Raw genomic sequence first — 27,882 nt, forward strand, 5'->3', positions numbered from 1 at the left:
CTCTTGGTTAGGAATTTGCTAAAACTATTGTGAAGATGATGATGATTCTTCTTAATGCTTCCTTTCTTCCTCTTCAGTCCATGCCTGGGATCTCTGGAGATTGTGGGCTGGACAGTTCCCACTGGGCCCCTGAGCTTCCAGAACAACTCAGAGGGTTTGGGGATGCAGCCCATCTCTACAGCCCCATCTGCACCCCTTCCCCACCGCTGTCCAGGTGCATAAGATGCATTCAGGGTCTGGTCAAAGTCTGGAGAGGTGGGAGCAGTGTAGGCCCAGGGTCTTGTCCCTGTCTGAGCCCCCCATCCTCCTACAGTCCTTACTGCTTCCCAACGTCAGCATGGTAGAGGGGCAGCGCCAGAGGACGCCACCTTGGCCCAGGGGCTCGGATGGGGCACAGAGGGGCACCTGTGTATTGAGAGATGTGGATTTAACCTTGGGAGATATAAACCAAATTGCTATGACATTAGTGTTTAAGTGAAAAATGTATATCGTTCCACTTCTCTGCCTTTCAAATATATGAGTGGGAAAGTTAAACTTTTACTAATTTATGAATAATAGGCTTTAGTTCTAAATTATGGCCGATTAAGGGAGAGAGACAGAAGTAAGGAAAAGAGTGGGATTGGGGCCGAGGTGGAGTAATGAGAGTATGGGAAGCTGGAGGAGGACAGGGACAGAGGGAGAGAGATGCATAAAGAAAGAGCTGGGGGAGACTGATGCTGGGAGAGAAAAAAGTCAGTAAGAGGGGAAGGCACAAGCCCTCCCACACCCGTGAAGAGCGCACGCGCGGGGAGTCAGAGCCTGGCTTCTTGGCACCACCCCCGTGGTCCCTGAGATACCTGCACCATGAAGTTAAAGGCCCTTAGCACGCCCATGGCTGCAGCCTCCGCAGGCAGGAGAACCAGAGCTGGAGCCAGGATGGGCCTGAGCACTGGACGTTTAGCCTCTATCCTCACAGCAACAACAAGCACTCACAGGAGGTCTAGTGGAGGACTGGGCCTATTGGCCCCTCCCCTTCCTCCCACAGGAATAAATCCTGCTCAGGCAGGTCTGCAGAGGGGAGTAGGTAGGGATTTTTCAGAAGCAAAGGGGAAGAGAGGCATGCAGGTGTTCTGGCCAGGTATGCCCACCACTCCACTTAAGCAAGGGCAATGGAAGGAAGACCCAGGGGTTGGGTCAGCAGGAGGTTTAAACTGAGCGTTGGAACAAAGCTCGGGGCCACTAAAAGTACGAGTTTCACTTGAAAGTTAAACTGGAATGAGTGGATTGCAAAACTGAACGCTGTAAAATGTATTTAATGTGTTCCCATTTTGTGCATAAAGGCTGGAGCACATCAAGTATGTCAACTGGTGGTACTGGAAGAGCGGCGTAGCAACAGTGGGTCTGGAATTCCAGAACTCTGGGTTTGTGCCCCTGCTCTTCCCCTTACACTGTATGGCTCCTGGGCCCCGAGTTTCATCACCAAGAAGGCCTCTGCGGGGTGTGAGCAGAGGAGGGATGTGGCCTAAGGGCTGGATGGCTGTAGACACTAGGAGGGCCTGGGTGAAGCAGAGGCACCAGCCAGGAGGCTCTGACCAGGGGGTGCTGAAGATGGGGAGAGGGGGTCTGGCTGAGCTTTTCTGACACAGTGGCGATGGATTGGGGGTGGGGCATGAGCGGCAAAGGGGAGTCAGGGTGGAGTCACTTTGCATGGAGACATGTGACTGGGTCCAGGGGCAGCTGAGGGATGAGGTCAGTGTTCATTTACCCTTCTGGCTGCAAAGGCCTTATTCCTGAGCTAATAAAGGTCATGGGAGGCCACAGGCACTGTCGGGGAAGACGGTGTCTCTTTGAGAGAGAGAGCAGATTTGCTGCTCTAATTTTTCTTTCTCTGAACGGCCATTTTTTTTTAATTTGAATTCTATTTTATTTATTTATTTTTTATATAGCAGGTTCTTATTACTTATCTATTTTATACATATTAGTGTATATATGTCAGTCCCAATCTCCCAGTTCATTGCACCACCACCACCCCACCCCACCCCCACGCCGCTTCCCCCGCTTGGTGTCCAGATGTTTGTTCTCTACATCTGTGTCTCTATTTCTGCCTTGCAAACTGGTTCATCTGTACCATTTTTCTAGATTCCACATATGTGTTAATATATGATATTTGTTTTTCTCTTTCTGACTGACTTCACTCTCTGTGACAATCTCTAGGTCCATCCACATCTCTACAAATGACCCAATTTCGTTCCATTTTATGGCTGAGTAACATTCCATTGTATATATGTACCACATCTTCTTTATCCATTTGTCTGTCGATGGGCATTTAGGTTGCTTCCATGACCTGGCTATTGTAAATAGTGCTGCAATGAACATTGTTGTGCATGTGCATGTTGAATTATTGTATTCTCTGGGTATATGCCCAGTAGTGGGATTGCTGGGTCATACGGTAATTCTAATTTTAGTTTTTTAAGGAACCTCCATACTGTTCTCCATAGTGGCTGTATCAATTTACATTCCCACCAACAGTGCAACAGGGTCCCCTTTTCTCCACACCCTCTCCAGCACTTGTTTGGAGATTTTCTGATGATGCCCATTCTAACTGGTGTGAGGTGATACCTCATTGTAGTTTTGATTTGCATTTCTCTAATAATTAGTGATGTTGAGCATTTTTCATGTGCCTCTTGGCCATCTGTATGTCTTCTTTGGAGAAATGTCTATTTAGGTCTTCTGCCCATTTTTTGATTGGGTTGTTTAGTTTTTTTTAATATTGAGCTGCGTGAGCTGTTTATATATTTTGGAGATGAATCCTTTGTTTGTTGATTCATTTGCAAATATTTTCTCCCATTCTGAGGGTTGTCTTTTTGTCTTGTTTATAGTTTCCTTTGCTGTGCAAAAGCTTTTAAGTTTCATTAGGTCCCATTTGTTTATTTTGTTTTTATTTCCATGACTCCAGGAGAGGGGTCAAAAAAGATCTTGCTGTGATTTATGTCAAGGAGTGTTCTTCCTATGTTTTCCTCTAAGAGTTTTACAGTGTCCGGTCTTACATTTAGGTATTTAATCCATTTTGCATTTATTTTTGTGTATGGTGTTAGGGCGTTTTCTAATTTCATTCTTTTACATGTAGCTGTCCAGTTTTCCCAGCACCACTTTTTTTTTTAAATTTATATTTATTTATTTTTGGCTGTGTTGGGTCTTCATTGCTGCACGCGGCTTTTCTCTAGTTGTGGGGAGTGGGGGCTACTCTTTGTTGCAGTGCAAGGGCTTCTCATGGCAGTGGCTTCTCTTGTTGCAGAGCATGGGCTCTAGGCGCATGGGCTTCAGTTAGTTGTGGCACATGGGCTCAGTAGTCGTGGCTCACGGGCTCTACAGAGCAGGCTCAGTAGTTGTGGTGCACGGGCTTAGTTGCCCTGTGGCACGTGGGATCTTCCCGGACCAGGGTTTGAACCCGTGTCCCCTGCATTGGCAGGAGGATTCTTAACCACTGTGCCACAAGGGAAGTCCCCAGCACCACTTACTGAAGAGACTGTCTTTTCTCCATTGTATATCCTTGCCTCCTTTGTCATAGATTAGTTGACTATAGGTGTGTGGGCTTATCTCTGGGCTTTCTATCCTGTTCCATTGATCTATACTGCTGTTTTTGTTCCAGTACCTTATTGTCTTGATTACTGTAGCCTTGTAGTATAGTCTGAAGTCAGGGAATCTGATTCCTCCAGCTCTGTTTTTAACCCTCAAGATTGCTTTGGCTATTCGGGGTCTTCCATGTCTCCATACAAATTTTAGGATTTTTTGTTCCAGTTCTGTTCTGTCTGTATGATCTGTCCATTGGTGTAAATGAGGTGTTAAAGTCCCCCACTATTATTGTGTTACTGTCAATTTCCTCTTGTATAGCTGTTAGCATTTGCCTTATGTATTGAGGTGCTCCTATGTTGGGTGCATATATATTTATAATTGTTATATCTTCTTCTTGGATTGATCTCTTGATCATTACATAGTGTCCTTGTCTTTTGTAACATTCTTTATTTTAAAGTCTATTTTATCTGATATGAGTATTGCTACTCCAGCTTTCTCTTGATTTCCATTTTCATGGAATATCTTTTTCCATCCCCTAACTTTCAGTCCGTACGTGTCCCTAGGTCTGAAATGGGTCTCTTGTAGACAGCATATATGTGGGTCTTGTTTTTGTATCCATTCAGCGAGCCTGTGTCTTTTGATTGGAGCATTTAATCCATTCACATTTAAGGTAATTATCGATATGTATGTTCCTATTACCATTTTCTTAATTGTTTTGGGTTTGTTTTTGTAAGTCCTTTTCTTCTCTTGTGTCTCCCACTTAGAGAAGTTCTTTTAGCATTTGCTGTAGAGCTGGTTTGGTGCTGCTGAATTCTCTTAACTTTTGCTTGTCTGTAAAGCTTTTGATTTCTCTGTCGAACCTGAATGAGATCCTTGCCGTGTAGAGTAGGTTTGGTTGTAGGTTCTTCCCTTTCATCACTTTAAATATGTCATGCCACTCCCTTCTGGCTTGTAGAGTTTCTGCTAAGAAATCAGCTGTTAACCTTATGGGAGTTCCCTTGTATGTTATTTGTCGTTTTTCCCTTGTTGCTTTTAATAATTTTTCTTTGTCTTTAATTTTTGTCAATTTGATTACTACGTGTCTCAGTGTGTTTCTCCTTGGGTTTATCCTGCCTGGGACTCTCTGCACTTCCTGGACTTGGGTGGCTATTTCCTTTCCCATGGTAGAGAAGTTTTTGAGTATACTCTCTTCAAATACTTTCTCGGGTCCTTTCTCTCTCTCTTCTCGTTCTGGGACCAGTGTAATGTGAATGTTGTTGCGTTTAATGTTGTCCCAGAGGTCTCTTAGGCTGTCTTCATTTCTTTTCATTCTTTTTTCTTTATTCTGTTCTGTAGCAGTGATTTCCACCATTCTGTCTCCCAGGTCACTTATCCGTTCTTCTGCCTCAGGTATTCTGCTATTGATTCCTTCTAGTGTATTTTTCATTTCAGTTATTGTATTGTTCATCTCTGTTTGTTTGTTCTTTTATTCTTCTAGGTTTTTGTTAAACATTTCTTGCATCTTCTCGCTCTTTGCCTTCATTCTTTTTCCGAGGTCCTGGATCATCTTCACTATTATTATTCTGAATTCTTTTTCTGGAAGGTTGCCTATCTCCACTTTATTTAGTTGTTTTTCTGGTGTTTTATCTTGTTCCTTCATCTGATACATAATCCTCTGCCTTTTCATTTTGTCTGTCTTTCTGTGAATGTGGTTTCTGTTCCACAGGCTGCAGGACTGTGGTTCTTGCTTCAGCTGTCTGCCCTCTGGTGGATGAGGCTATCTAAGAGGCTTGTGCAAGTTTCCTGATGGGAGGGACTGGTGGTGGGTAGAGCTGGGTGTTGCTCTGGTGGGCAGAGTTCAGTAAAACTTTAATAGGCTTGTCTGCTGGTGTGTGGGGCTGAGTTCCCTCCCCATTGGTTGTTTGGCCTGAGGTGACCCAGCACTGGATCCTACAGCCTCTTTGGTGGGGCTAATGGTGGACTACGGGAAGGCTCACGCCAAGGAGTACTTCCCAGAACTTCTGCTGCCGGTGTCCTTATCCTCGTGGTGAGCCACAGCTGCCCCCCTCCTCTGCAGGAGAACCTCCAATACAAGCAGGTAGGTCTGGTTCAGTCTCCTGTGGGGTCACTGCTCCTTCCTCCTGGGTCCTGGTGCACACACTACTTTGTGTGTGCCCTCCATGAGTGGAGTCTCTGTTTCCCCCAGTCCTGTTGAAGTCCTGCAATCAAATCCTGCTAGGCTTCAAAGTCTGATTCTCTTGGAATTCCTCCTCCCATTGCCAGACGCTAAGGTTGGGAAGCCTGATGTGGGGCTTAGAACCTTCACTCCAGTTGGTGGACTTCTGTGGTATAATTGTTCTCCAGTTCATAAGTCACCCACCCAGAGGTTATGGGATTTGATTTTATTGTGATTGCACCGCTCCTGCCATCTCATTGAGACTTTGCCTTTGGCTTTGGATGTGGGGTATCTTTTTTGGTGAGTTCCAGTGTCTTCCTGTCGATGATTGTTCAGCAGTTAGTTGTGATTCTTGCAAGAGGGAGTGAGCGCACGTCCTTCTACTCCACCATCTTTTACCAGTCTCCCATGATTTTACATCTATCTCCCAGGGCAGGCTTTGCTCAGAGTTGCTCTCTCTACTTGCAAGTGGTTGGAGCTGGCTCAGCACAGAGCCCTTACTGCTGCTCAATACCAAGGAAACAAAGAAAAGAAACTGTACAGCACCAATGAGAAAGGATGGCGATGGAAGAGGAGGAGATAAGGGGAGTGAGCTCCTGGGGCTAGTTGTGAATCTGAAGCACGGGCCAGCAAACTATGGCCTGTGGGCCAAACCTGGCCCACCTGCTTATGTACATCCCACAAACTAAGCAGAGATTTCACATCTTTAAATGGTTGAAAAAAATCTAAAAACAATAATATTTTGTGAAATGTGAAAATTACTTGCAATTCAAGTTTCAGTGTCTATAAATGAAGTTTTAGTGAAACACAGCCACTTCAATTCACTCAGCATCATCTATGGCTGTTTTTCTGCAGCAAAGGCAAAGTCGAGCAGTTGTTACAGAGACCAAATGGCCCTGAAAACCTAAAATATTTGCTCTCTGGCCTTTACAGGATAAGTTTGCTTATTTCTAGTCTAGAACATTAAAACAATGTCCTGGAAGTCACTTTGTACATGGAGAGACTTATGGGTTCTAAGTCTGGCCATGGAGATTGGGCCATGGCAAGGACAGAAAACCTGACATTCTGAAATGATGGAGTCAAGAACTGGATTGGATGTCCTACCAGACTGTCACCTGACAGGGCAAGCAGCTGAGGGGCTGCTCAGGGAGAGGGAAGGGAGGGAGGCAATGCCCACCCAGCCAGCTCCATGGGCCAAACCCACATCCTAGACACCCCACCCCCACCCTCACCCACCACAGCCACACCACCCCCACCCTCACCCACCACAGCCACCCCACCCCCACCCTCACCCGCCACAACCACTCCACCCCCACCCTCATCCGCCACAGCCACCCCACCCCCACCCTCACCCACCACAGCCACCCCACCCCCACCCTCACCCGCCACAGCCACCCTATCCCAACCCTCACCCATCACAGCCACCCCACTCCCACCTTTTTTCCATGACTACTTCGTGGCAGGCATGGCCTTCCCTCCCTCCCCTCCAGTCCCACTCACGTGATCTCGTTGTTCATGTCAGTGATGTCTATTCTGTCCAGGAACCAGCCTGCTCTGTTGCCCGAGTTGTCATGGCGAATCCGAATCTTGGTCAGGGGGCCAAGGTCAATGGCGTAGATGGTGAAGGTGTCTGTCTGGGAAGGGTCAGAGTAGCACACTGGGGGGCAGCCCTCCCCACCTCGCCATCAGCTTCACCTTCCCAGGACTTGGGGCAGCCTGAGACCGGCTGTAAGATCCAAAGCATCAGGGGAAGGCGGAATGGAAAATGCAGTCAGTTGTCTGGTGTTCGGTCTACTCTATTGGTTTTTGTTTTTGTTTATTGAGTTATCATTAATATACAAAATTATATTAGTTTCAGGTGTGCAACATAGTGTTTTGATGTTTTTATACATTATGGAATGATCACCACATAAAGACCAGTTACCATCATTGTTACAACATTATTGACTATATTCCTTATGCGTACATTCCATTCCTGTGACTTACTTATTTTATAGCTGGAAGTTTGCAACTCTTAATTCCCTTCACCTATTGCACTACTGTCTTTACACCTGCACCTGCCAGGGAGGTCTCACTTTCACTGTGTCCTGCAATGTGGAGGGAGGAGTAGGAGGGTGACGAAGGTGACCATAAGAGAGGAGTAGAGGAGAAAACAGGTTGGCTGGGCGCTCCCTGTTGTGTTATGGGGAGTGTGTGTGTGTGTGTGTGTGTGTGTGTGTGTGTACGGCCTGTTGCTTGGGTGTGTGCTGAGACCACGTGCTGCGCGTGCACATACGTGCATAAACTCCTTCAACCATAAATTTTAATTAAGTACCTACTATAAGCCAAAGTGCAAATCTAAAGTGACTGACAGAATTCGGAGTGTAAGACTTGGATTGCTCACCATTCAGGTGAGAAGAGAGACTGTGTACGATACATGTATACACATACGCACTGGAGGAAGCAGATGATACCAGGACCCATTGAAATTTTGTATACCCTTCACTTAGATTTTGCAACATTTGCTTTCTCTCCCACACTCTCTTGCCCTTTCTCTATTTTTTTTCTGAATCATTTGAAAGTATATGGCAGATATCATGATCCTCCACTCAAATTCTTCAACATAGATTTTCTAAGAACAAGGACATTCTCATATAATCAGAGTACAATGACCAAATTCAGGAAACTTAAAATCAACACACTATTATCTAACATACAGTCCCTATTCAAATTTCATCAGCCGTACCAGTTACACCCTCTATAGCAATTTTCTTCCAATTCGAGCCATCATAGTGGCTATAATTTTTAAATGAAAGTACTGAAACACAGAAATAAATCCTGATTCTCAGGTCATGGGAAGGCAGTGTTGAAGGAAAAAGCAGGGGATATCTGAAATAAATCAAGCAATGAGCCCAGAAGTATTTTTAATGGATTTGGTTAATTTCTGGTTTTCCTCTGTGTTGATAAGGGAATCTGGCTTTGGGATGGGGGCAGAAATGTGAAAGGTGAGATGAGAGACAGTCTAGCCAGAGGATGCAGTAAACTCTCAAAGGACAAGAAGGACAGATGTATTTTCCATGCTTTTCCTACTATACCTAGAAGAGGGAGAGGTATGCATTTCTCTCAATGCTCAAAAGCCTTTGTGGCGTCACTGCCTCAGGATGCAGGTCGGGCTTCTCAGCCTGTCCTTCAAGGCTCTCATGCCCTCACCCCTTAAATTGGTCCCGTCAAGCTTCCCAGAGGCAGCGCCCACCATGGCTTGGCATTAACCACAGCATAGCGAGAAGACCCACTGTCCTCCAACTGGCCTTCCACACTTCCACTCCCACGTCTTTTTCATGCGGTCACATCTTCAGAGAACACCTCTCTCACTGTCATCTTTAGACATGGACACCATAGTCACCCACCATGGCCCAGTTCACATCCCTCCTTCTCACTAAGTTTCCCCCAAAGCACCATCTTACGGTCAGCACTTCCTCCTTGAACCCCTGCCCCACTCACTCAGCACCTGAGCATCTGCTACCTATACTATCTCCAGTTAGTTGCTGTGGGCTTCCTGGCACTGATCCCCACCTGTGCCTTTCTTAGGTCCCCACCACAAAGCGCCGGTGCTTACAGAAGAGGCACTTCCATTCTACCTGGCTGGATTGAACAGAGCACACTGCTGGACACAGCAGTGCTGTGCTGGGTGGAGCTGCCTCAGGAATCACCAGAGGGCTCTCTCCATCTGGGTCCCACCCACCGCCTGGGGTCAGAGAGCCCAAGCCCTACCTGCCCCTGCTCAAACTTGTTGGACTTGTCCGACTTCTTTAGGGGCCGCTCTCCCGTGTCCCCATATTCCTCCCCGTAGATGGTCAGGAAGACATTGGCATCGGTGCCAGCCTTGGGCACACTCCCCGTGATCACCTGGACCTCGTAGGTGTTGGCTGGGGACACAAAACACACAGTGTTGAGGACACCTGGGCCTCGGGGTGGACCTGAGGCTCAACCCCTCTGATCTAGCCAGATGGTGGGAGTAGGAAGGACCTCCGGGTACACCCGCATCTACATTAACCTAGAATTGAACCCGTCCCTCCTCCCTACCCAAGACTTCTCTTTGCCATGAAGCCCAAGAGGCTGAGAGTCCTGGCAAAACTCACAGTCAGCAACCCTCCTACCGATGTCCCCCACGTGGAGTTACAGCGAGTTATACCAGGGCTCCTTCCAAGAGTCTCAGGACAAGGGCAATGCCAACCCCAGCAAAGAACTGTCCGTGGAGGCATTTCAGCAGAGGGCAGGTGAGGAGAGCCATGGGCCCCCCACGTGAGAGGAGAGCTGGGCACCCTCCCCCTCCCTGCCACCCCCCAGGGGACCGTCTGACACCTCCTCAGGCTTACGCTCAGGACCCTCTCGGCCTGCGGGCACCAGCTCCACGACAAGTTCATTGTCCTCCTTGCCCCGGGCCAGCCAGCGGTGGGCGTCAAACTTGTACTCCTCGATCACCTCCTGCATCCCGGGTCCGAATTCCTCCTCCTCCTCCTCCTCCTCGGTTTCCTCGTCCTCCTCCTCTGACGAGGACTCCTCCGACGAGGACTCTTCCTCCTCCTCCCCCTCGTCCTCCTCGTCGCTGCCCTTCTTCTTCTTCTTCTTCCTCTGCAGCTTGGCCTTCAGACGCTCCTTTTTGAGCAGCTGCCGCAACTTGTCCTTCTCCTTCTTCCTCCGCGCCTCCTCCTCGGGCGTGAGGTCCTCCTCCCGCACTGCCGTGTGCCGCAGCCACACGGTGTCCACGAACCAGCTGGGGCTGAGGCCCTCGCCCGTGTGGCCGAGCCGGATCTTGAAGACCTGGCCCACGTCCGCCGCCTCCAGCTGCTCAAAGCGCGGGGCAGTGGCTGGGGGTCGGGGGTGGCATCCGCCCCGCCCCCTGAGGAGCCTGGCGCGTCTTGCGCCAGGAGCGTGGGATGAAGAGGCTGGGACCTCTGAGCTCAAAGTTGCCACCGCTCCTCCTCTCGTGCACGCAAGCCTGGTTTCCCTTCCCGCCTCCCCCTCCCCGCAAGCGGGTGTCCTTCTAAACCCCTGTACAGAGGGCAAAGATGGTCTCCCTCCCTCTCTTTCTCTTTCCCCCTTTACACACACACACAGACACACACACACACACACACCCCCCACACACATCACACTCATTCCTTTTTTTTTTTTTTATTGCGGTACGCGGGCGTCTCACTGTTGTGGCCTCTCCCGTTGCGGAGCACAGGCTCCGGACGCGCAGGCTCAGCGGCCATGGCTCACGGGCCCAGCCGCTCCGCGGCATGTGGGATCTTCCCGGACCGGGGCACGAAGCCGTGTCCCCTGCATCGGCAGGCGGACTCTCAACCACTGCGCCACCAGGGAAGCCCTCATTCCTTTTTTTTTTTTAATTCCATATCTTCATCTTTATTCCCTCACGCAGAATGCCTTCATTCCTTCCTCTACCTCTAAAACCTATTCATTCTCATTCCTGAGCTTTATTATTACTTTATTTTTTTTAGTTTGTGCTTTTCTGTGCTCTCCTTCCGAACATTTTTTTTCAGCATTAATTATGTATAAATTTTGCAAGAAGCAAAAAATAAGTGTTATTTTTCAAAAAATAGAAGTCTCCCCCAGGCCCCTCCCACACACCAGCGTCTCCTCTCCCTGGGAGCTCAGAGGGGAGGGGGCCCAGAGCTTGGCCCGGCCTGGATGCCCTCTTTGCCCATGAGCTCTGGTGTCTGCACATCAAGTGGGAATTCCTGAGAGCAGGGACTGTTCGTTCTTGCTTTTCTCTCCCACTGGGCCTAGCACGTGTCTGGCTTAAAGGGCAGTGTCCGTGGATTTAGCTTTGCTTCAGAGGATCAGGTCCTTGACCTTCGATCTGCCACTCTGTTCTGAGCCTCATACTGTGGGGTGGTCTGGCCCCCGCAGAGCTCAGGGGACAGCTCACATGGAGTTCCTGCCGGTCGGGCCACTCTTAGGGCTCCCTGTGCTGATGGGCCCTTGCCTGGGTGTTTGACAATCCTTAAAGCCCAGTCCCACCAGTTCTCTGCTTGTGTGCTGGGGAAACTGAGGCCCAGGGCTGTCCTATGAGTTGTTCAGTGTCCCATAATTGGAGCCCAGGCCTAGATGAGAACTCGGGCCTTCTGACTCCCGGTTCATGAAGCCACAATGCAGCCAAAACCATCTTTGTGAGGAAATTATTAGCCAGAATGGAGCCCAGGGCCCCCAGGAAGAGGAACGTATTCTTCTCAGCTACATAGGGGATGGGCTCTCGATACGGGAAGTCCCTTCTTCAGCACATTCCATCTCCTCTCTAGTGCTTTCCAGGTCACAGCATCCTTGCAAGCCAGCTCACTTGCTGTCCCCTCTCCCCCCAACTGTCTGCCCAGCCGTTAATGCAGCCACCACCATGTGCAGCCATGCAGTCTGTTCACATCCAGAAGATGCCCTGCTCTTACATCTGCATGACTTGATTTCCCAAGTCCTTTCCCTGACTTTGACTATTTTGATCTTTCCAGGGGCTGTGAAGCAGGCCAGGCAGGTATTATGAAGCTAGGTTTGAGCTGATAAAGAAGCTGAGGCTCAGAGAGGTGAACCGCTCGGGCCTCTGCATCCTCAGCAGTGTAATGAGGGGTTGGACTCCAGGAGGCCCCCTTCAGTGCTAACATTCCAGACACCTGTGACACTGGCCCAGCTCAGCCAGGACCCTCTCTGCTGGGCACTGGGTTAGGACTCTTTGCTGAGGGCCAAGCTGCTTGGGGCACACAGACACTCATAGACCAGCCAGCATGAATACGCTTCATTCACACACAGGTCTGCAGACACACACATGCACACACGCACTCATGTCCCACATAAGACATTCATGTGCCTCCCCAGGGGGCACCACCCTTGCATCCTCCTTCCTCTCCTGTCAACAACATGCTCGCACTCTCATCTCTTTTTCTCCTCTACTCGAAGGGAAGTGAGGAGGTCTGGGGCCCTCAGAACACAGCCGGGAGACCCCAAGCCTCCCAGTATCCTGTTTGGGAGGCACGGCCCCGCCGTCAGGCTGAGTGAGTGGTAGAATCAGAGGCCAAGGCTGGGAATGAATGTAGTAACCAAGGGTCTCGTGCAGTATTTTGCTAAATTAGAATCACCTGCTCCAGCAGTTCTCAGAATTGGCAGCATATTAGTATCTCTGGTAAAGCATTCAGAAACGTTCCCAGAAAACAGGTCCCACCATAAAGGTTCTGATTTAACTGATGCAGGTATAGACCAGGCAGCCCTTTTTTCTAAAGCTCCCCAGGTGATTCTAATAAGAAGCCAGGGCTGAGAACTAATACCTCCACTTTCAGACAACTGCTGGGCCCTCTGTTGACAGCCCCACTGCTTTGCCCACACACACCTGGAATGTGTCCTTGGACGCCCGCTCAAACACTTTTGAGCGGCTGGAGAGGAAGAGCACTTCTGTCTTGCCTTCCTCGCCGTAGATCTGCATGTAGACTCGGGCAGTGGTGCTTGCGCCGCCCACATCCCCTGTCCAAATCTCAACCTCGTAGTGGATCACTGGGTGGGCACATGGGGGAGAAATGGGACATTTAGTAATAACGGTAGTAGTAATCATTACAAAGCAAACACTTCGCAAGCCTCTACTGTCTGGTGCTTCTTAGGCATTCTCTTATCCAACCCTCCCATCAATATCATAAACCCCATTATTTCCATTTTGAAGATTGCCAAACTGAGGCTTAGAAGAATTGAGTAGGTGGTGGAAATGGCAAACCCAAGCCATCAGACTGCAAAGCTCAGTTATCCTGTGTGTCACACATGTCCTCTGGAGCCAGGGACGAAGAGTAGTCAGTACACCAGCTGGCACCCTCTGCTGTGTGCCTACCCCTGGGCAGACACCACAGTGCAGAAAGAAGTACAAGGCTGTGTGTTTGTTTCTTTTCCTTATTTTCAGTAAAGGAGGAGGGGTTGAAATGATAATTTTCGTTTAAATATATGCACCTTTCAGATGATATCAACAGATACAGCTACACAGAGAATTGTCTGTATTTTGAAGTAGTAATACTTGATCAAGCTGTTAGAGGGTGGAAATGTGTTACAGGTATTTACCCCTAGAGGGCACTTCCCATAGGAGAGCAAAATGTCTCCCAGAACTATGGGACCATATTTATTCAAAGTGACTATTACAAGACTTGCCCTCTCAGCAATGCTATAAGACAAAATCATAATTTTTTTCAAGTTAAGACTGTTATTTTCAACAAGATGAGGGATCTCCCACTACCGTAGCAATGTGAGAAATTGGGGGCTGAAAACAAGAGGACTAGCTGAGAGCCTGAAGAAGTTGAACTAGAGATATTGGCCTCAGCTGGGAGTGAGGGTGGGCTAGCAGATGGACCACAGGGGGACTCAGGAAAAGCCGGCATTGTGAATGGAGAGAACCCTGAACCCAGTTCCCTCTCTCGGTTCTTAGAAAAATAGCAGCCAGGATTATACAAAATGAGGACAGAGAAAAATGAGCATTCAGAGAACGAGAGCCAGCTCTTGGGAATGAATGTGGTATTAGCTGAAAGAAGATATTCCAAAGCAACGGTAAAGTCAAGGAGAGTTCTGAAGAGCAGAAAGGAAATTTCCCAAGAACAAATGATAGAAAGGTAAGAAAATCAGAGGAAGTCCAGCATCTCACTACAAGTTCAGTTCTAAAGGAAACAGAGGAAATAGAGAGGTGGAAATTGTCAAAGAAATAAATACAAAAAAGGGTCCCCAAACTAAAAAATGCTTCTAGACTGAAGGAGCCCGTGAGTTCCCAGAAGATTGGATGAAATTAAATCACAAAAGGCAGCGAGGACATCATGAAATTTCAGAATGCTAAGGATAGAAATAGGATCCTATAGGCTTTTAGAGAGAAAAAACCCAAAGTGTTGGGTAACAGAATGGCATCAGACTTCCCAGATGCAACCCTGGGAGCTAGAAGATGGTAGAATAATTCCTTCTAAACTCTGAGCTCGAACTCAGAATTCTCTAACAAGCCAAATTATGGATCAATGGTGACAGTAGACCAAAGACATTTGCAGACATTCAAATTTTCCATTGCAGTGGAGAATGTGTTCCCTCTAAAATGAGGGAATAAACCAAAGCAGAGGAAGGCATGAAATCCAGGAAACAGGAGATTTGACCCAGATGAGAGAAGAATGGAATGTCCAAAAGATAGTAGAAAGGAAGTCTCAAAAGGACAGCTTCATGGCAGCCTAGAGAACAGGACAGAGTCTCCCTTGAGACAGGGAGTGGGGGAGAAGAGTACAGAGAGGAAACCAACAGAATTCCTGTTGGGTTTGAACATATGAAAAGAATTCTAGTTCTATTGGGAAGATGGAGATAAGATGGTGTAATGGCAGAATTGTGTACCCCCAAAATTCATATGCTGATACTCTAACCCGTAGTATCTCAGAATGTGACTGTATTTGGAGACAGGGCCTTCATAGAGGTGATTAAGTTAAAATGAGGCCATTAAGGTGGGTCCCAATCCAATGACTGGTGTCCTTGTAAGAAGAGATTGGGACACAGACATGCACATGCACACAGGAAGACCCTGTGAGAGACAGTGAGAAGGTGGCCATCTGCAAGCCCAGGACAGAGGAAACCCAACCTGCTGACACCTTGATCTTGGACTTCCAGCCTCCAGAACCGGGAGAAAACACATTTTTGTTGCTTAAGCCACCTAGTCTGTGATATTTTTTATGGTAGCCCTAGCGCACTAATGCAGATAGGTGGGTGTACAGATGGGTATATAGAAATATAGATGGGTATATCGAAAACTCTGCTAATGAATAAGTGAGGCTATTATTAACTCCAGAAAAAACAAAAAGTTGTATAAAACTTAAATTTAATTGTTATAAGTAGGTGTCAGTAGTGAAGAATATTTACATGGTTATAATATGTACAAATCAAATATTGATTATTGAAGGCTGGGAGGAGGGGATTGTGTGTGTGCATGCATGTGCACATTCAATAAAAATACGAATTCAATAAATATATGTTGAATGGTCTGTTTTGCTCATGGCTGCCTCTGCAAAGCCTAGGGCAGTGCTGGCACAGAGAAACATTCAACGTATATTTATTGAATAAATAAATGAATAAACAGCTTATCTCCTCCCCAATCTTCCCGGGGGGAAGACTATTTCTCAAACTCCTCTTGAACACAGGGCTGACAAGCTATATTCCTTTTTTTGGCCGCGCCACGCAGCATGTGGGATCTTAGTTCCCTGACCGGGGATGGAACCCATGTCCCTTGCAGTGGAAGCATGGAGTCCTAACCACTGGACCTCCAGGGAATTCCCAGAAAGTATATTTCTTAATAAAGTCATTTGCTGCCTTTATCCCCCCCAAAAATGTTTTATCCATTGAGTCCTCAGTCTCCTCATCTGTAAAAGGAGCCCCGTTTCCCTCCCAGAACCCTGGTACCAGGGACAACTGGAAGCTTCCCCCCTTTGAGACAAGACCCAAGTCGCCCACAGTCCCTCCTCCTTCCCTGCTGCCCCACCCTACGGGGAACATTGTTGACAGTCCCGCCATGGCCACCTCCGTACGTTTCTGGATGTCCACGACATCGCTGGGGTACAGCTCCACCTCCAGGCGCCCATCAGCCTTGTTCTTGTCCAGCCAGCGGTTGGCAGGGAAGATGTACTGCTTGCCTTGTCGGGGCACATGGATCTGGATGCTGCCCAGGAACCAGCTGGCGTTCATGCCCGTGTTGTCGTGCCCGACCACCAGCCGGTTGATCTGGAAGGAAACCCAGGGTGCAAGTGAGCAAGGAGCCACTGTGTAGAAACCTTCATCCCTCCATCCCTACCCACCCCCAAACACCGGCACAAATGGCCCTCCTCAACCCGGTCTCCAGTTCCTTGGGAGGCGCAGGCTTAGCAGGAGGAGGCTGGGTCCCAGGCTTGCCTGCTCCCAGCCAGCCAGGGCACCAGGGCACCACCTCTGCTGCCTGGAGCCTCTGTCCTCAAGTCTTTAGTCCAGCTCACCTCCTGGGTACATTGTGAGAAACAAGTGTGGGAACGGGTGTGGCAGGAGCTTTGAAAGCTCCAGTATGTACTGAAAGTTAGGTGGTGGACTTCCTAAGAATGCGGTGAATGCACGGGAAAGCAAAGGTTCAAAATATTAACCAACAGCTTCTGACAGCCACGCTGGTGATTTGGCTTTGTTTTGTTTTAAACCATCCACTATTGTACGTATTTTTACATGTCTTCTTCGACACACCCATCCTACAGGTGATAGAATATGCAGACAACCTCTTAGGGCTCTGTCATTCTGTGTCCAATTCCTCCTCTCACTCTTAGCACTGAAGTGCACTTTTTCCCTATAATACACCATAGTTCAGTTGCTTCACTATTTTATATTTTATGTTAATCTTTGCCCACAAGTAACATAGATGAGCGCATAAATGATCATGTTACCATCCTTAAATGTACCTGGCTCTTCAACATTCAAATGACTTTTATGGTTTTTTTTGAAATGCTGTATACAGGGCAATTCTAACATCAGATGGAATTATCAGATGGCCTTTGAGATCCCTTCCAGCACCCCCTAGATCCTCTTCGTGGTGGTTTGGAGGAGTGACGCTTGCCGTGAGTCTGGTGCCCAAAGGCTAGGTTTAGAAAATTTTCCCTGTAAGCCTTGCTCTCACTCTTATGCACACTAAGTGCACCTTTGCAGCTGGTAACGGAAGCACTATCGCAGCTGAGTGCATGTAGCCCGATCCCCTGGAATTGTGGGAAGGAGACCAACTATATCTACAGACACAGCCTGAGAGCCTTTGGGGTGTGTGCCAAGGGGCACGGGAGAACTTCGTTGTCTTTCTGTGGTGCTGGGACTGTGACAGAGCAAAGACTGGGACAGGTATTTTCTACCTGATGTGACAGAAAGCACCTTAATGGCAGGGACTGCCTGTCAGTTCCACAACGACCAGCACCGGACGTGAGCAATGGTTCAGTCAATAACAGCTAGTGTTTATTGAACACCCTACTGCATGTGGGTGTTACTAACATAGTTAATGCTATAACAATCTCATTGGGATCCCTTTTGATAGTAATGAGGAAACTGAGGCAAACAGAGATGAAGTAACTTGCACACGGCAGGTACGTGGAAACACTGGGCTTCAGACCCAGGCAGTCGGCAGCCTGAAACCACGCTCCCACCCTCTTGGCCACACTGTTTGTTGAGGGGGTTTCAGAAACACGAGAAGGGCCCTAACGCCCTCCCCCATCCCTCAGATGTCTCATTTATCTGTTGGCTGTTGCCAGAAATCCTTAGTAATGCAAACAGCATTTCAGTCTACAATTATTAATTCAGCTTAAAATGTAAATACATTTTGATCAAGGAAAATCTTGATTTAAGCTCATTACCTTCAAGATATAAATGACTGACATGAGATCATTCCCCAGAGCACCTGAAATAAGGTGAGGCTCACCAAGAGGGGAAGGGGTTAGCAAAGGGGAGGTTGTAACCCTCTCAGTTTCCACAAGCCACCTCCTGAGACAGGCAGGTGAAAACATGAAGCCCAGCTCAGACATTTCTAGAAAAGTCTCCAACACTTGAGTGCAGGCAGTCAGATCCACACTTCTCCAGGTGAAGTGCTCAGACCCCTCACAGCAGGGCCACCTGGAGACATGATGGAGGGAGACCCTTGGGGGCCCCATCCTCTAAGGCAGAGTCTCTCAGGTGTGGCCTGGGAGTAAACACTGAAACACGCTTCCTGAGCGTCACTCTGATACACACTCTAGTTTGGAATTGGGAAGTATTTTCAGTCCCTCTTCACAGCTTTTCCTCCTCTCTTCTTTCCCTGTACACCACAGTCCCCTTCTCCAGTGTTTGGGACCCAGGTCCATCAGTCCTGGCTATGGAGGTAAAGGAAATGTTGGGATTACAGCCACTAAGAATACATCTTCAAGCCCCAAAGAGATTCTGGAAGCTTGACCACTGTTCACATGTCTTCTGCTGCTCCAGGTCATAACTGGAAAACAACGTACTTCACTACCCATGCCTTTGGTCATTTTTTTCCTTCAAAATGGGTTCATCTGTGTGTCTGCAAGTGTGTGTGTGTGTGTGTGTGTGTGTGTGTGTGTGTGTGTGTGTGAATCCATGTGCAGATACACGCAGGTGAACGGGTAAGATGCCATCACATGGTCTCAGGAAGAAGACTTACGGGTCCAATGTTCAGGGTCTCCAGGGTGAACTCATCCACCCGGCCACGTTCAAAGTAGTCTTTCAGGTTGTTGTCAGAGACAAGAAGATCTTGCTTGATGGTGTCAGATTTGTCCCCATAGAGCTTGATGTAGACTGTAGAATCTGTGCTGGCCCCAGGGAGGTCCCCTGTCTTCAGGCTGATGTGATAGCGGAAGTCTGAACAGCCCGAGGCAGGAGGAAGGAAGGGAGGGTTTAGTGCAGGGTGAGCGGGAGGGAGCGTGGGGCAGGAGGCTGTTCCACCAGGTCTGGGGCACTCAGCTGGGGGTTGGGAGCCCAGGGTCTTGCTCTCTTTATGTAACCCTGAGCCACTGGGGGGTGGCTCCCGCCAGCCCCCCTCATCTCAAAATCAGAATTCTAATACCTGCTTGGCCTGCCCCATGGGGTGTGAATGCACTGGGAACAGGAAGACTTGCAAAGAATACTAAAATGTAAGAAACAAGGATTTAAAGCCAACACCTCATGCAATTTCTTGTCTGACGGATGAAGAAACTGAGGCAAAGGGAGCATCTACCTCCCTGCAGACAGTGTGTAGCACGTTTACACGGTGTTAGTGCTGAGTGTTCTGATCTCGGTTTTACAGGTGAGGAATCTGAGCTTCAGAAGATAATGTATTTGGCTCAAGATGGCAACAGTTAAGAAGGAGCCAGCCTAGCATCAAACACGAGGCTTTCAACGTTAAGCATATTTGAGAGTTGTGTTTTACACAGTAATTTAAGAAAGTAACCTTGTATTCATTTTTTAAAAATTGAGAAAATTGAGAAATGGAAGCTGAGTTTTAGCAAATAAACTTTCTGGCATCATATTGAAATAATCACAACTACTTTCTTTGAACTATTGTGTATTGATGTTTATATATTAAAATAAAATAGTTGGAGATATTAAAAAAAAAGAAGAAGAAGGAGTCAGCTATGAGGGAAACCCTAACATGGACCCCGTTCGGCCCCGTTCTCAACTGAAATGCCATGCTGATGCTACTCCATCTTATGACCTAGAAAGTTCTTCATCGTCTGTCCACAAGGGAGGATACAAAGGCCTGGTAAAAGGCAAGTCCTGGGATAACCTGAGCCACGATCCCAAGTCCTATAGGTTTGTTGCAGGGTATGGGTCTTGGGAATGAGGAGGGAAGCACTGAGAAGGCAAGTGATGCTAGTTCCAAGGCCCACTGTGCATGGCTGTCTCGGGGCCTTCCAGCACTGGCAAAAAAGACTCAGAGAAAGGCAGCTGAGCACAGCTGCTGCGGGGACAGCCCTACAGACCCGCCAGGGCCTGGTAGAGGCCAGACCTGTGGGTATGGCCCAGACCCACTCCTCCAGGGACACCTGAGGGCACCAAGGAAGTGGCTTTTGTCCTTCTTGCTGTAAAGATAGAGCAGGAACTGAGAAAAAAAGACCTCGTCTTTACACCATTTTCCATCTAAATCCTTTCAAATGCTCTGACTTGGGAGTGGAGAGCCTGAAGGGTCCTTTCCATGTGGTAAAGCAGGGCTTGCTGGAGTGGAAAGGGCAAGGCAGGGAGACACAGACTCCTGGGCACTGGTACCAGCTCCACTGCTGGGTGCAGACCTGGCTGTACTAGGGGATCCCCTTGCCACAGGCATGGGTCGTGTGTCTAATGAGGGCATTAGTTCATCTCTTAAGGATCATCCCAGCTCTTAAATTCTGTAATTCTGCATTCAGAGAATGTAGAATTCCAACTCTTCAATTTTCTATCTGACCTTACAAAGATATTTAGCTCCACCAGATGTGTCCCCATCTGACAAATGGGCATAACAACATCAGCTCTGCCTACCTTCTGGGGTTATCGCAGGGCTCACATGAGATAATCAATGATAAATATGAGGTCTTGTAAAAGAAATGAGGTGTTGGTATTACTGAGGATTCTGGGTATGTTTCTTTTAAACTTTGTCTAATGTTCATGATCAAACCAAGGCACTTGAAGAAATAACACCATTAAGGAAAGCTGTAAGGCCTCCAGGATAATTCTTGGCATTGAAAACAATGTTTTCATTGTACAGCCCCTTCCAAACGTGTTTATCCTCTCCAGGCCCTGAATGATAGGTACCCCCAGCAATGGGCAACATTAGCCTGTTACTGCTCTTGTTACTCTCATTGACAGAGGCCCACATGCGTCAGGGCCCCACACTGAGGGCCATAACGCGGCTGTGTGCACAGCGCAGACAGACAGATTTCCAGATCCTCCCTCAGAGCCTCTTCCTCTCCACCCTGCCCAGTGCTGCCTCCGTGGAGTGAAGGGCGTGTGCTTTCCCCAACTGCCTTCTAAGCAGCCAAGGGAGGGCGTCTGTCCTGCCCAGGGCACACCTATCACCTGTCCTCAGGACGACTTACTCTTCAGTGTTGCATTGCTGTCGCTGGGCAGTAACTCTCGGACCAACTGCCCATCATCCTTATCCTTGTCCAACCACCTGCTGGGCAAACGAGGGGCTGTTAGCTCTTTGAGTGGGGCAGCCTGACAACCAACCATCACACAATTCATGCAGAGTCACCAGGAGGCCAGAGCTTTGAACTCAGCAAAGGAAAATGGTTCTACCAGAGCTCAGAACAAAGGATCCCAACCCAGACTAGGGAAGGAGGGCTGCCCTGGGGAGGTGATATCTGGCTGAGACTGGAAGGATGACAAAGAGTTAACCAGGAGAGGAGGGAGGCACATTCAGAGTGAACAACATGCTAGGACGGAGTGGAGCCTCCAGGAGCAGATGGACAGCCAGTGTGGATGGAATGGAACGAGTGAACGGTGCAGTGCTGGCAGATGAGGCTGGAGAGGTGGCAGGGTCACTTGATGTGGAACCGCGGTAGTCATGGTAAAGAGTCTGTCCTAAAAGCCATGAACACCTGTGTCATCGTTATCATAAAAAAAAACAACCCGCCTCTTTTTCTAAGAGTCCATCATGTGCATGGCACTGTGATGAGAGCTCTGGGGTGGGGAGAAGGCAGAGAAGATGCACTATGATGAATAAGACACAGCCCAGCCCCTGGAGAACCTGCAGTCTAGTTAAGAAGTCAGGACAGACTGGCTGAGGTACCGGAGACCAAGACAAGGATGGATGTTAAACCAAAGTAAGTGCAACAGAAGTGTAGAGAAGTGAGAAGGGCTCATGGTGAAGGGCCACTGATCTGAGTCCTCAAGGATGAATGAGATTTGCCAACAAGGAGAAGCTGGGTCTGGACCCTGCAGGGCTGGGATTTGAGGGCTATGACTCATCAATATGTCGGAGTGGGCCATGGCATCTGCCAGTGGAAAAGACATTGGACCAATTTGCCTGAAAAGCACTGCTCCCACAGAGCACAGAGACCCAGGCTGGGAAATCAAACAATCGTGCAAGCACGAGTTATCCAGGCCCCAGTACTCAAGACAGTCTGTGATATGGGCTGATGGCAAAAGAAGAGACACCCTCAGTGTTCTCCAGGGCAATGGGGAAACCAAGGTACTTGTTTCTTGACCATTTGTCTACATCTTGGTGCTTGTCTTTGCAGCCCACTCCTATTATACTCCCTAGAGGGAGGCAATCCTTGGGCCACAGAACCTATCAAAGGAAGTCAAAGCACTGTCTCCTCCCCAGCGCTCCCAACATGGAGCTCAGGCTTCTCTAAACCACAGTCCTCTCTGCCAATATACTGCCCCCCTCCCCAGGGTCAATTCAGGCAACACTGTGGTCTCTCCCATCTCTTCGCTCTTGCCCTCCCCCACTAAGCACATGATCATACATTCCCATGGGACCTTGCTGTCAGCTGGCTGTTAGCTACCATTGACTACTACACATAAAATAGATAAGCAACAGGATCTACTGTATAACATGGGGAACTATATTCAATATCCTGTAATAGCCTATAATGGAAAGTAATCTGAAACATATAATTGAATCACTACCTGAGACTAACACAATATTGTAAATCAACTATACTTCAATTAAAAAAAAACACTAGCTGACAATTAAGTTGTTATGCTTCCCATGAGCTTTCATGCTGTGAGTCTAGAACATCAAAAACCATCTGAGATTATAAGACATTAAGGTACAAACTCATGGCTTTGATGACAGGGTAAGGGAGAGATTTTGGGGAGCAAGGGAGTGCTGACTAGAGCTCCTCAATCAACCTCTGATTGTCCTGCTGAGGTCACTGCAGCATCTCCCACAGACTTGGAGACCACAGAGGAGGAGGCAGTGATGTGGCCCTGTCAGTGTGCTCACAGGGACAGGGAGGGTGGATAGTCAGCAGGCCACTGGCCATCGCAAAATCCCATCTGCTCTCCCTTCTTTCTCTCCACCACTTCTCCATCCCCAGGCCCTCCCCAGCAGCAGAGGAAACCATGACTTGTCATTTCAGTTTCCACCTAAATACTTGCAGGATATTAATAGGTATTTCCAAATATAGTCATTTTCTTTCAGCTTCAAACACTTCAGCCCAGTTTCAGAGTGAGATGTTGCTAAATGGATAAGCCAGTCTGTTGGAGATTTTATTACTCTTTCTCTGGGCTCACAAAAATGTGCAAGTATGCACACGTGTGCACACACATGTACATACATAAACACACACACAAACACATGCACACACATAAACACATGCACACACACATAAACACATGCACCTAAACACACACGTACACATGTAGGCGCACACACACACACATAAACGCACACACATCTACCATAGCTAAGATGCTCACCACTCCCTGATCCTGGCAGAGAAGTTCTGATAAATAGGCCTGGTTTGTTCTCCTCTCCCAGGGAGTAAAATAATAGCTCAGGTGAAGAAAGAAGCAGTTTGTGAGCCCAGGTTCTACCTCCAGGTTCTTCAGAGTCCTCCTGGGTCCTGAAGCAGCAAATGCCATCACCACACACCTCACCAAGATATCAGAATCCATTTTCTAAGCCTCTTAGATAGCCTCATCCACCAGAGGGCAGACAGCTGAAGCAAGAAGAACTACAATCCTGCAGCCTGCAGAATGAAAAACACAATCACAGAAAGATAGACAAAATGAAAAGGCAGAGGATTATGTCCCAGATGAAGGTACAAGATAAAACACTAGAAAAACAGCCAAATGAAGTGGAGATAGGCAACCTTCCAGAAAAAGAATTCAGAATAATGATAGTGAAGACGATCCAGGACCTCAGAAAAAGAATGGAGGCAAAGATCAAGAAGATGCAAGAAATGTTTAACAAAGACCTAGAAGAATTAAGGAACAAACAAACAGAGATGAACAATACAATAACTGAAATAAAAACTACACTAGAAGGAATCAATAGCAGAATAACTGAGGCAGAAGAACGGATAAGTGACCTGGGAGACAGAATGGTGGAAATCACTGCTACAGAACAGAATAAAGAAAAAAGAATGAAAAGAAATGCAGACAGCCTAAGAGATCTCTGGGACAACATTAAATGCACCAACATTCTCATTATAGGGGTCCCATAAGGGAAAGAGAGAGAGAAAGGACCCAAGAAAATATTTGAAGAGATTATACTCAAAAACTTCTCTAATATGGGAAATGAAATAGCCACCCAAGTCCAGGAAGTGCAGAGAGTCCCAGGCAGGATAAACCCAAGGAGAAACACACTGAGACACGTAGTAATCAAATTGACAAAAATTAAAGACAAAGAAAAATTATTAAAAGCATCAAGGGAAAAATGACAAATAACATACAAGGTAACTCCCATAAGTTTAACAGCTGATTTCTCAGCAGAAACTCTACAAGCCAGAAGGGAGTGGCAAGATATATTTAAAGCAATGAAAGGGAAGTACCTACAACCAAGCCTACTCTACCTGGCAAGGATCTCATTCAGATTCGACAGAGAAATCAAAAGCTTTACAGATAAGCAAAAGCTAAGAGAATTCAGCACCACCAGGCCAGCTGTGCAATAAATGCTAAAGGAACTCCTCTAGGTGGGAAAGAGACTAGCAACTTAAAACAACCCTGTACATATATAGACTGCTATATCAAAACATCATGGGAACAGCAAACCCAAAACTACAATAGATATACACACACAAAAGAAAAAGCAACAGAAACACAACACTAAAGATGGTCATCAAACCACAAGAGAAGAGAACAAAAGAGGAAGGAAGGAAAAAAGGCCTACAAAAAGAAACCCAAAACAATTAAGAAAATGGCAATAGGAATACACATATCGATAATTACCTTAAATGTGAATGGATTAAATGCACCAACCAAAAGACATAGACTGGCTGAATGGATTTGAAAACAAGACCCGTGTGTATGCTGTCTACAGGAGACCCACTGCAGACCTAGGGACACATACAGCCTGAAAGTGAGGAGATGGAAGAAGGTCTTCCATGCAAATGGAATTCAAAAGAAAGCTGGAGTAGAATACTCATAACAGACAAAATAGACTTAACAATAAAGACGGTTATAAGAGACAAAGAAGGACACTACATAACAATCAAGGGATCAATCCAAGAAGAAGATATAACAATTGTAAACATATATGCATGCAACATAGGAGCACCTCAACATATAAGACAAATACTAACAGCCATAAAGGGAGAAACTGACAGTTACACAATAACAGTGGGGGATGTTAACACTCCATTTTTATCAATGGACAGATCATCCAGACAGAAAATTAATAAGGAAACACAAGCTTTAAATGACAAAATAGACCAGATAGATTTAATTGATATTTATAGGACATTGCATCCAAAAACAGCAGATTACACTTTCTTCTCAAGTGCACATGGAACATTCTCCAGGATTGACCACATCCTGGGCCACAAAGCAAGCCTCGGTTAATTTAAGAAAATTGAAATCATATCAAGCATCTTTTCCGACCACAATGCTATGAGATTAGAAATGAACTACAAGGAAAAAAAACTATGTAAAACACAAACATATGGAGGATAAACAATTTGCTGCTAAACAATTTGCTACTTAACAACAAATGGATCACTGAAGAAATCAAAGAGGAAATAAAAAATTACCTAGAGACAAATGAAAATGAAAGCACAACCATCCAAAACTTATGGGATACAACAAAAGCAGTTCTAAGAGGAAAACTTATAGCAATACAATCTTACCTCAGGAAACAAGAAAAATCTCAAATAAACAAGCTAACCTTACACCCAAAGCAACTAGAGAAAGAAGAACAAACAAAACTGACTGAAAGTCAGTAGAAAGAAAGAAATCATAAAGATCAGAGCAGAAATAGATGAAATAGAGACAAGGAAGACAATAGCAAAGATCAATGAAACAAAAAGCTGGTTCTTTGAAAAGATAAACAAAATTGATAACCCTTTAGCCAGACTCATCAAGGACAAAGGGGAGAGGACTCAAATCAATAAAATTAGAAATGAAAAAGGAGAAGTTACAACTGACACTACAGAAATACAAAGGATCACAAGAGACTACTACATGCAACTGTATGCCAATAAAATGGACAACCTGGAAGAAATGGACAAATTCTTAGAAAAGTACAGTCTCCCAAGACTGAACCAGGAAGAATTAGAAAATATGAACAGGCCAATCACAAACACTGAAATTGAAACTATAATTTAAAAACTCCCAACAAACAAAAGTCCAGGACCTGATGGCTTCACAGGAGAATTCTATCAAACATTTAGAGAAGAGCTAACACCTATCCTTCTGAAAGTTTTCCCAAAAATTGCAGAGGAAGGAAGACTCCCAAACTCATTCTGAGGCCACAATCACCCTGATACCAAAACCAGACAAAGATACCACTGGAAAAGAAATTTACAGGCCAATATCACTGATGAACATAGATGCAAAAATCCTCAACAAAATACTAGCAATTCAAATCCAAAAATACATTAAAAGGCTCATACACCATGATTGAGTGGGATTTATCCCAGGGGTGCAAGGATTCTTCAATATCCACAAATCAGTCAACGTGATACACCACATCCACAAATTGAAGAATAAAAACCATATTATCATCTCAAAAGATACAGAAAAAGCTTTTGACAAAATTCAACACCAATTTATGATAAAAACTCTCCAGAAAGTGGGCATAGAGGGAACCTACCTCAATGTAATAAAGGCCATATACAACAAACCTACAGCTAGCATCATACTCACTGGTGAAAAGCTGAAAGCATTTCCTCTAAGATCAGGAATGAGACAAGGATGCCCACTCTCACCACTTTTATTCAACATAGTTTTGGAAGCCTTAACTACAGCAGAGAAGAAAAAGAAATAAAAGGAATCCAAATTAGAAAAGAAGAAGTTAGACAGTCATTGCTTGCAGATGACATGATATTATACATAGAAAAGCCTAAAGATGCTACCAGAAAACTACTAGAGCTCATCAATAAATTTGGGAAAGTTGCAGGCTACTAAATTAATACACAGAAATCTGTTGCATTTCTATACACTAACAATGAAAGATCAGAAAGAGAAAGTCAAGAAACAATCCCATTTACCACTGCATCAGAAAGAATAAAATACCTAAGGAGACAAAAGACCTAAGGAATAAATCTACCTAAGGAGACAAAAGACCTGTACTCCAAAAACTATAAGATGCTGATGAAAGAAATTGAAGAAGACATAAACGGATAGAAAGATATACCATGCTCTTGGATTGGAAGATTAAATATTGTGAAAATGACTATACTACCCAAGGCAATCTACAGATTCAATACAATCCCTATCAAATTACCAATGGCATTTTTCACAGAACTAGAACAAAAAACCCTAAAATTTGTATGGAGACACAAAAGACCCCGAATAGCCAAAGCAATCTTGAGAAAGAAAAATGGAGCTGGAGGAATCAGGCTTCCTGAATTCAGACTATACTACAAAGCTATAGTCATCAAAACAGTATGGTACTGGCACAAAAATAGACCTATAGATCAATCGAACAGGATAGAAAGTCCCGTTATAAACCCATGCACCTATGGTCAATTAATCCATGACAAAGGAGGCAAGACTATACAATGGTGGAAAGAAAGTCTCTTCAACAAATGGTACTGGGAAAACTGGACAGC

At 46.4% G+C, this 27,882-nt stretch overlaps 1 protein-coding gene across 2 annotated transcripts in view; it reads right to left on the reverse strand.

The window, feature by feature from the left end:
• The window catches only part of LOXHD1 (lipoxygenase homology PLAT domains 1), a 201,798-nt gene that overhangs the window by 88,170 nt on the left and 85,746 nt on the right, over window positions 1-27,882 (reverse strand). For both annotated transcript variants that reach the window (XM_060029542.1, XM_060029541.1), the window contains exons 15-21: window positions 21,253-21,329; window positions 18,867-19,063; window positions 16,246-16,438; window positions 13,062-13,222; window positions 10,063-10,531; window positions 9,458-9,612; window positions 7,208-7,341 (exon numbers count right to left, since the gene is read on the reverse strand). In XM_060029542.1, coding sequence (XP_059885525.1) covers window positions 7,208-7,341; window positions 9,458-9,612; window positions 10,063-10,531; window positions 13,062-13,222; window positions 16,246-16,438; window positions 18,867-19,063; window positions 21,253-21,329 — 1,386 coding nt within the window. The remainder of the gene's footprint in view (window positions 1-7,207; window positions 7,342-9,457; window positions 9,613-10,062; window positions 10,532-13,061; window positions 13,223-16,245; window positions 16,439-18,866; window positions 19,064-21,252; window positions 21,330-27,882) is intronic.

The sequence above is a fragment of the Delphinus delphis genome, chromosome 13 (assembly GCF_949987515.2).
Source record: "Delphinus delphis chromosome 13, mDelDel1.2, whole genome shotgun sequence".
NCBI classification, from domain to species: Eukaryota; Metazoa; Chordata; class Mammalia; order Artiodactyla; family Delphinidae; genus Delphinus; species Delphinus delphis.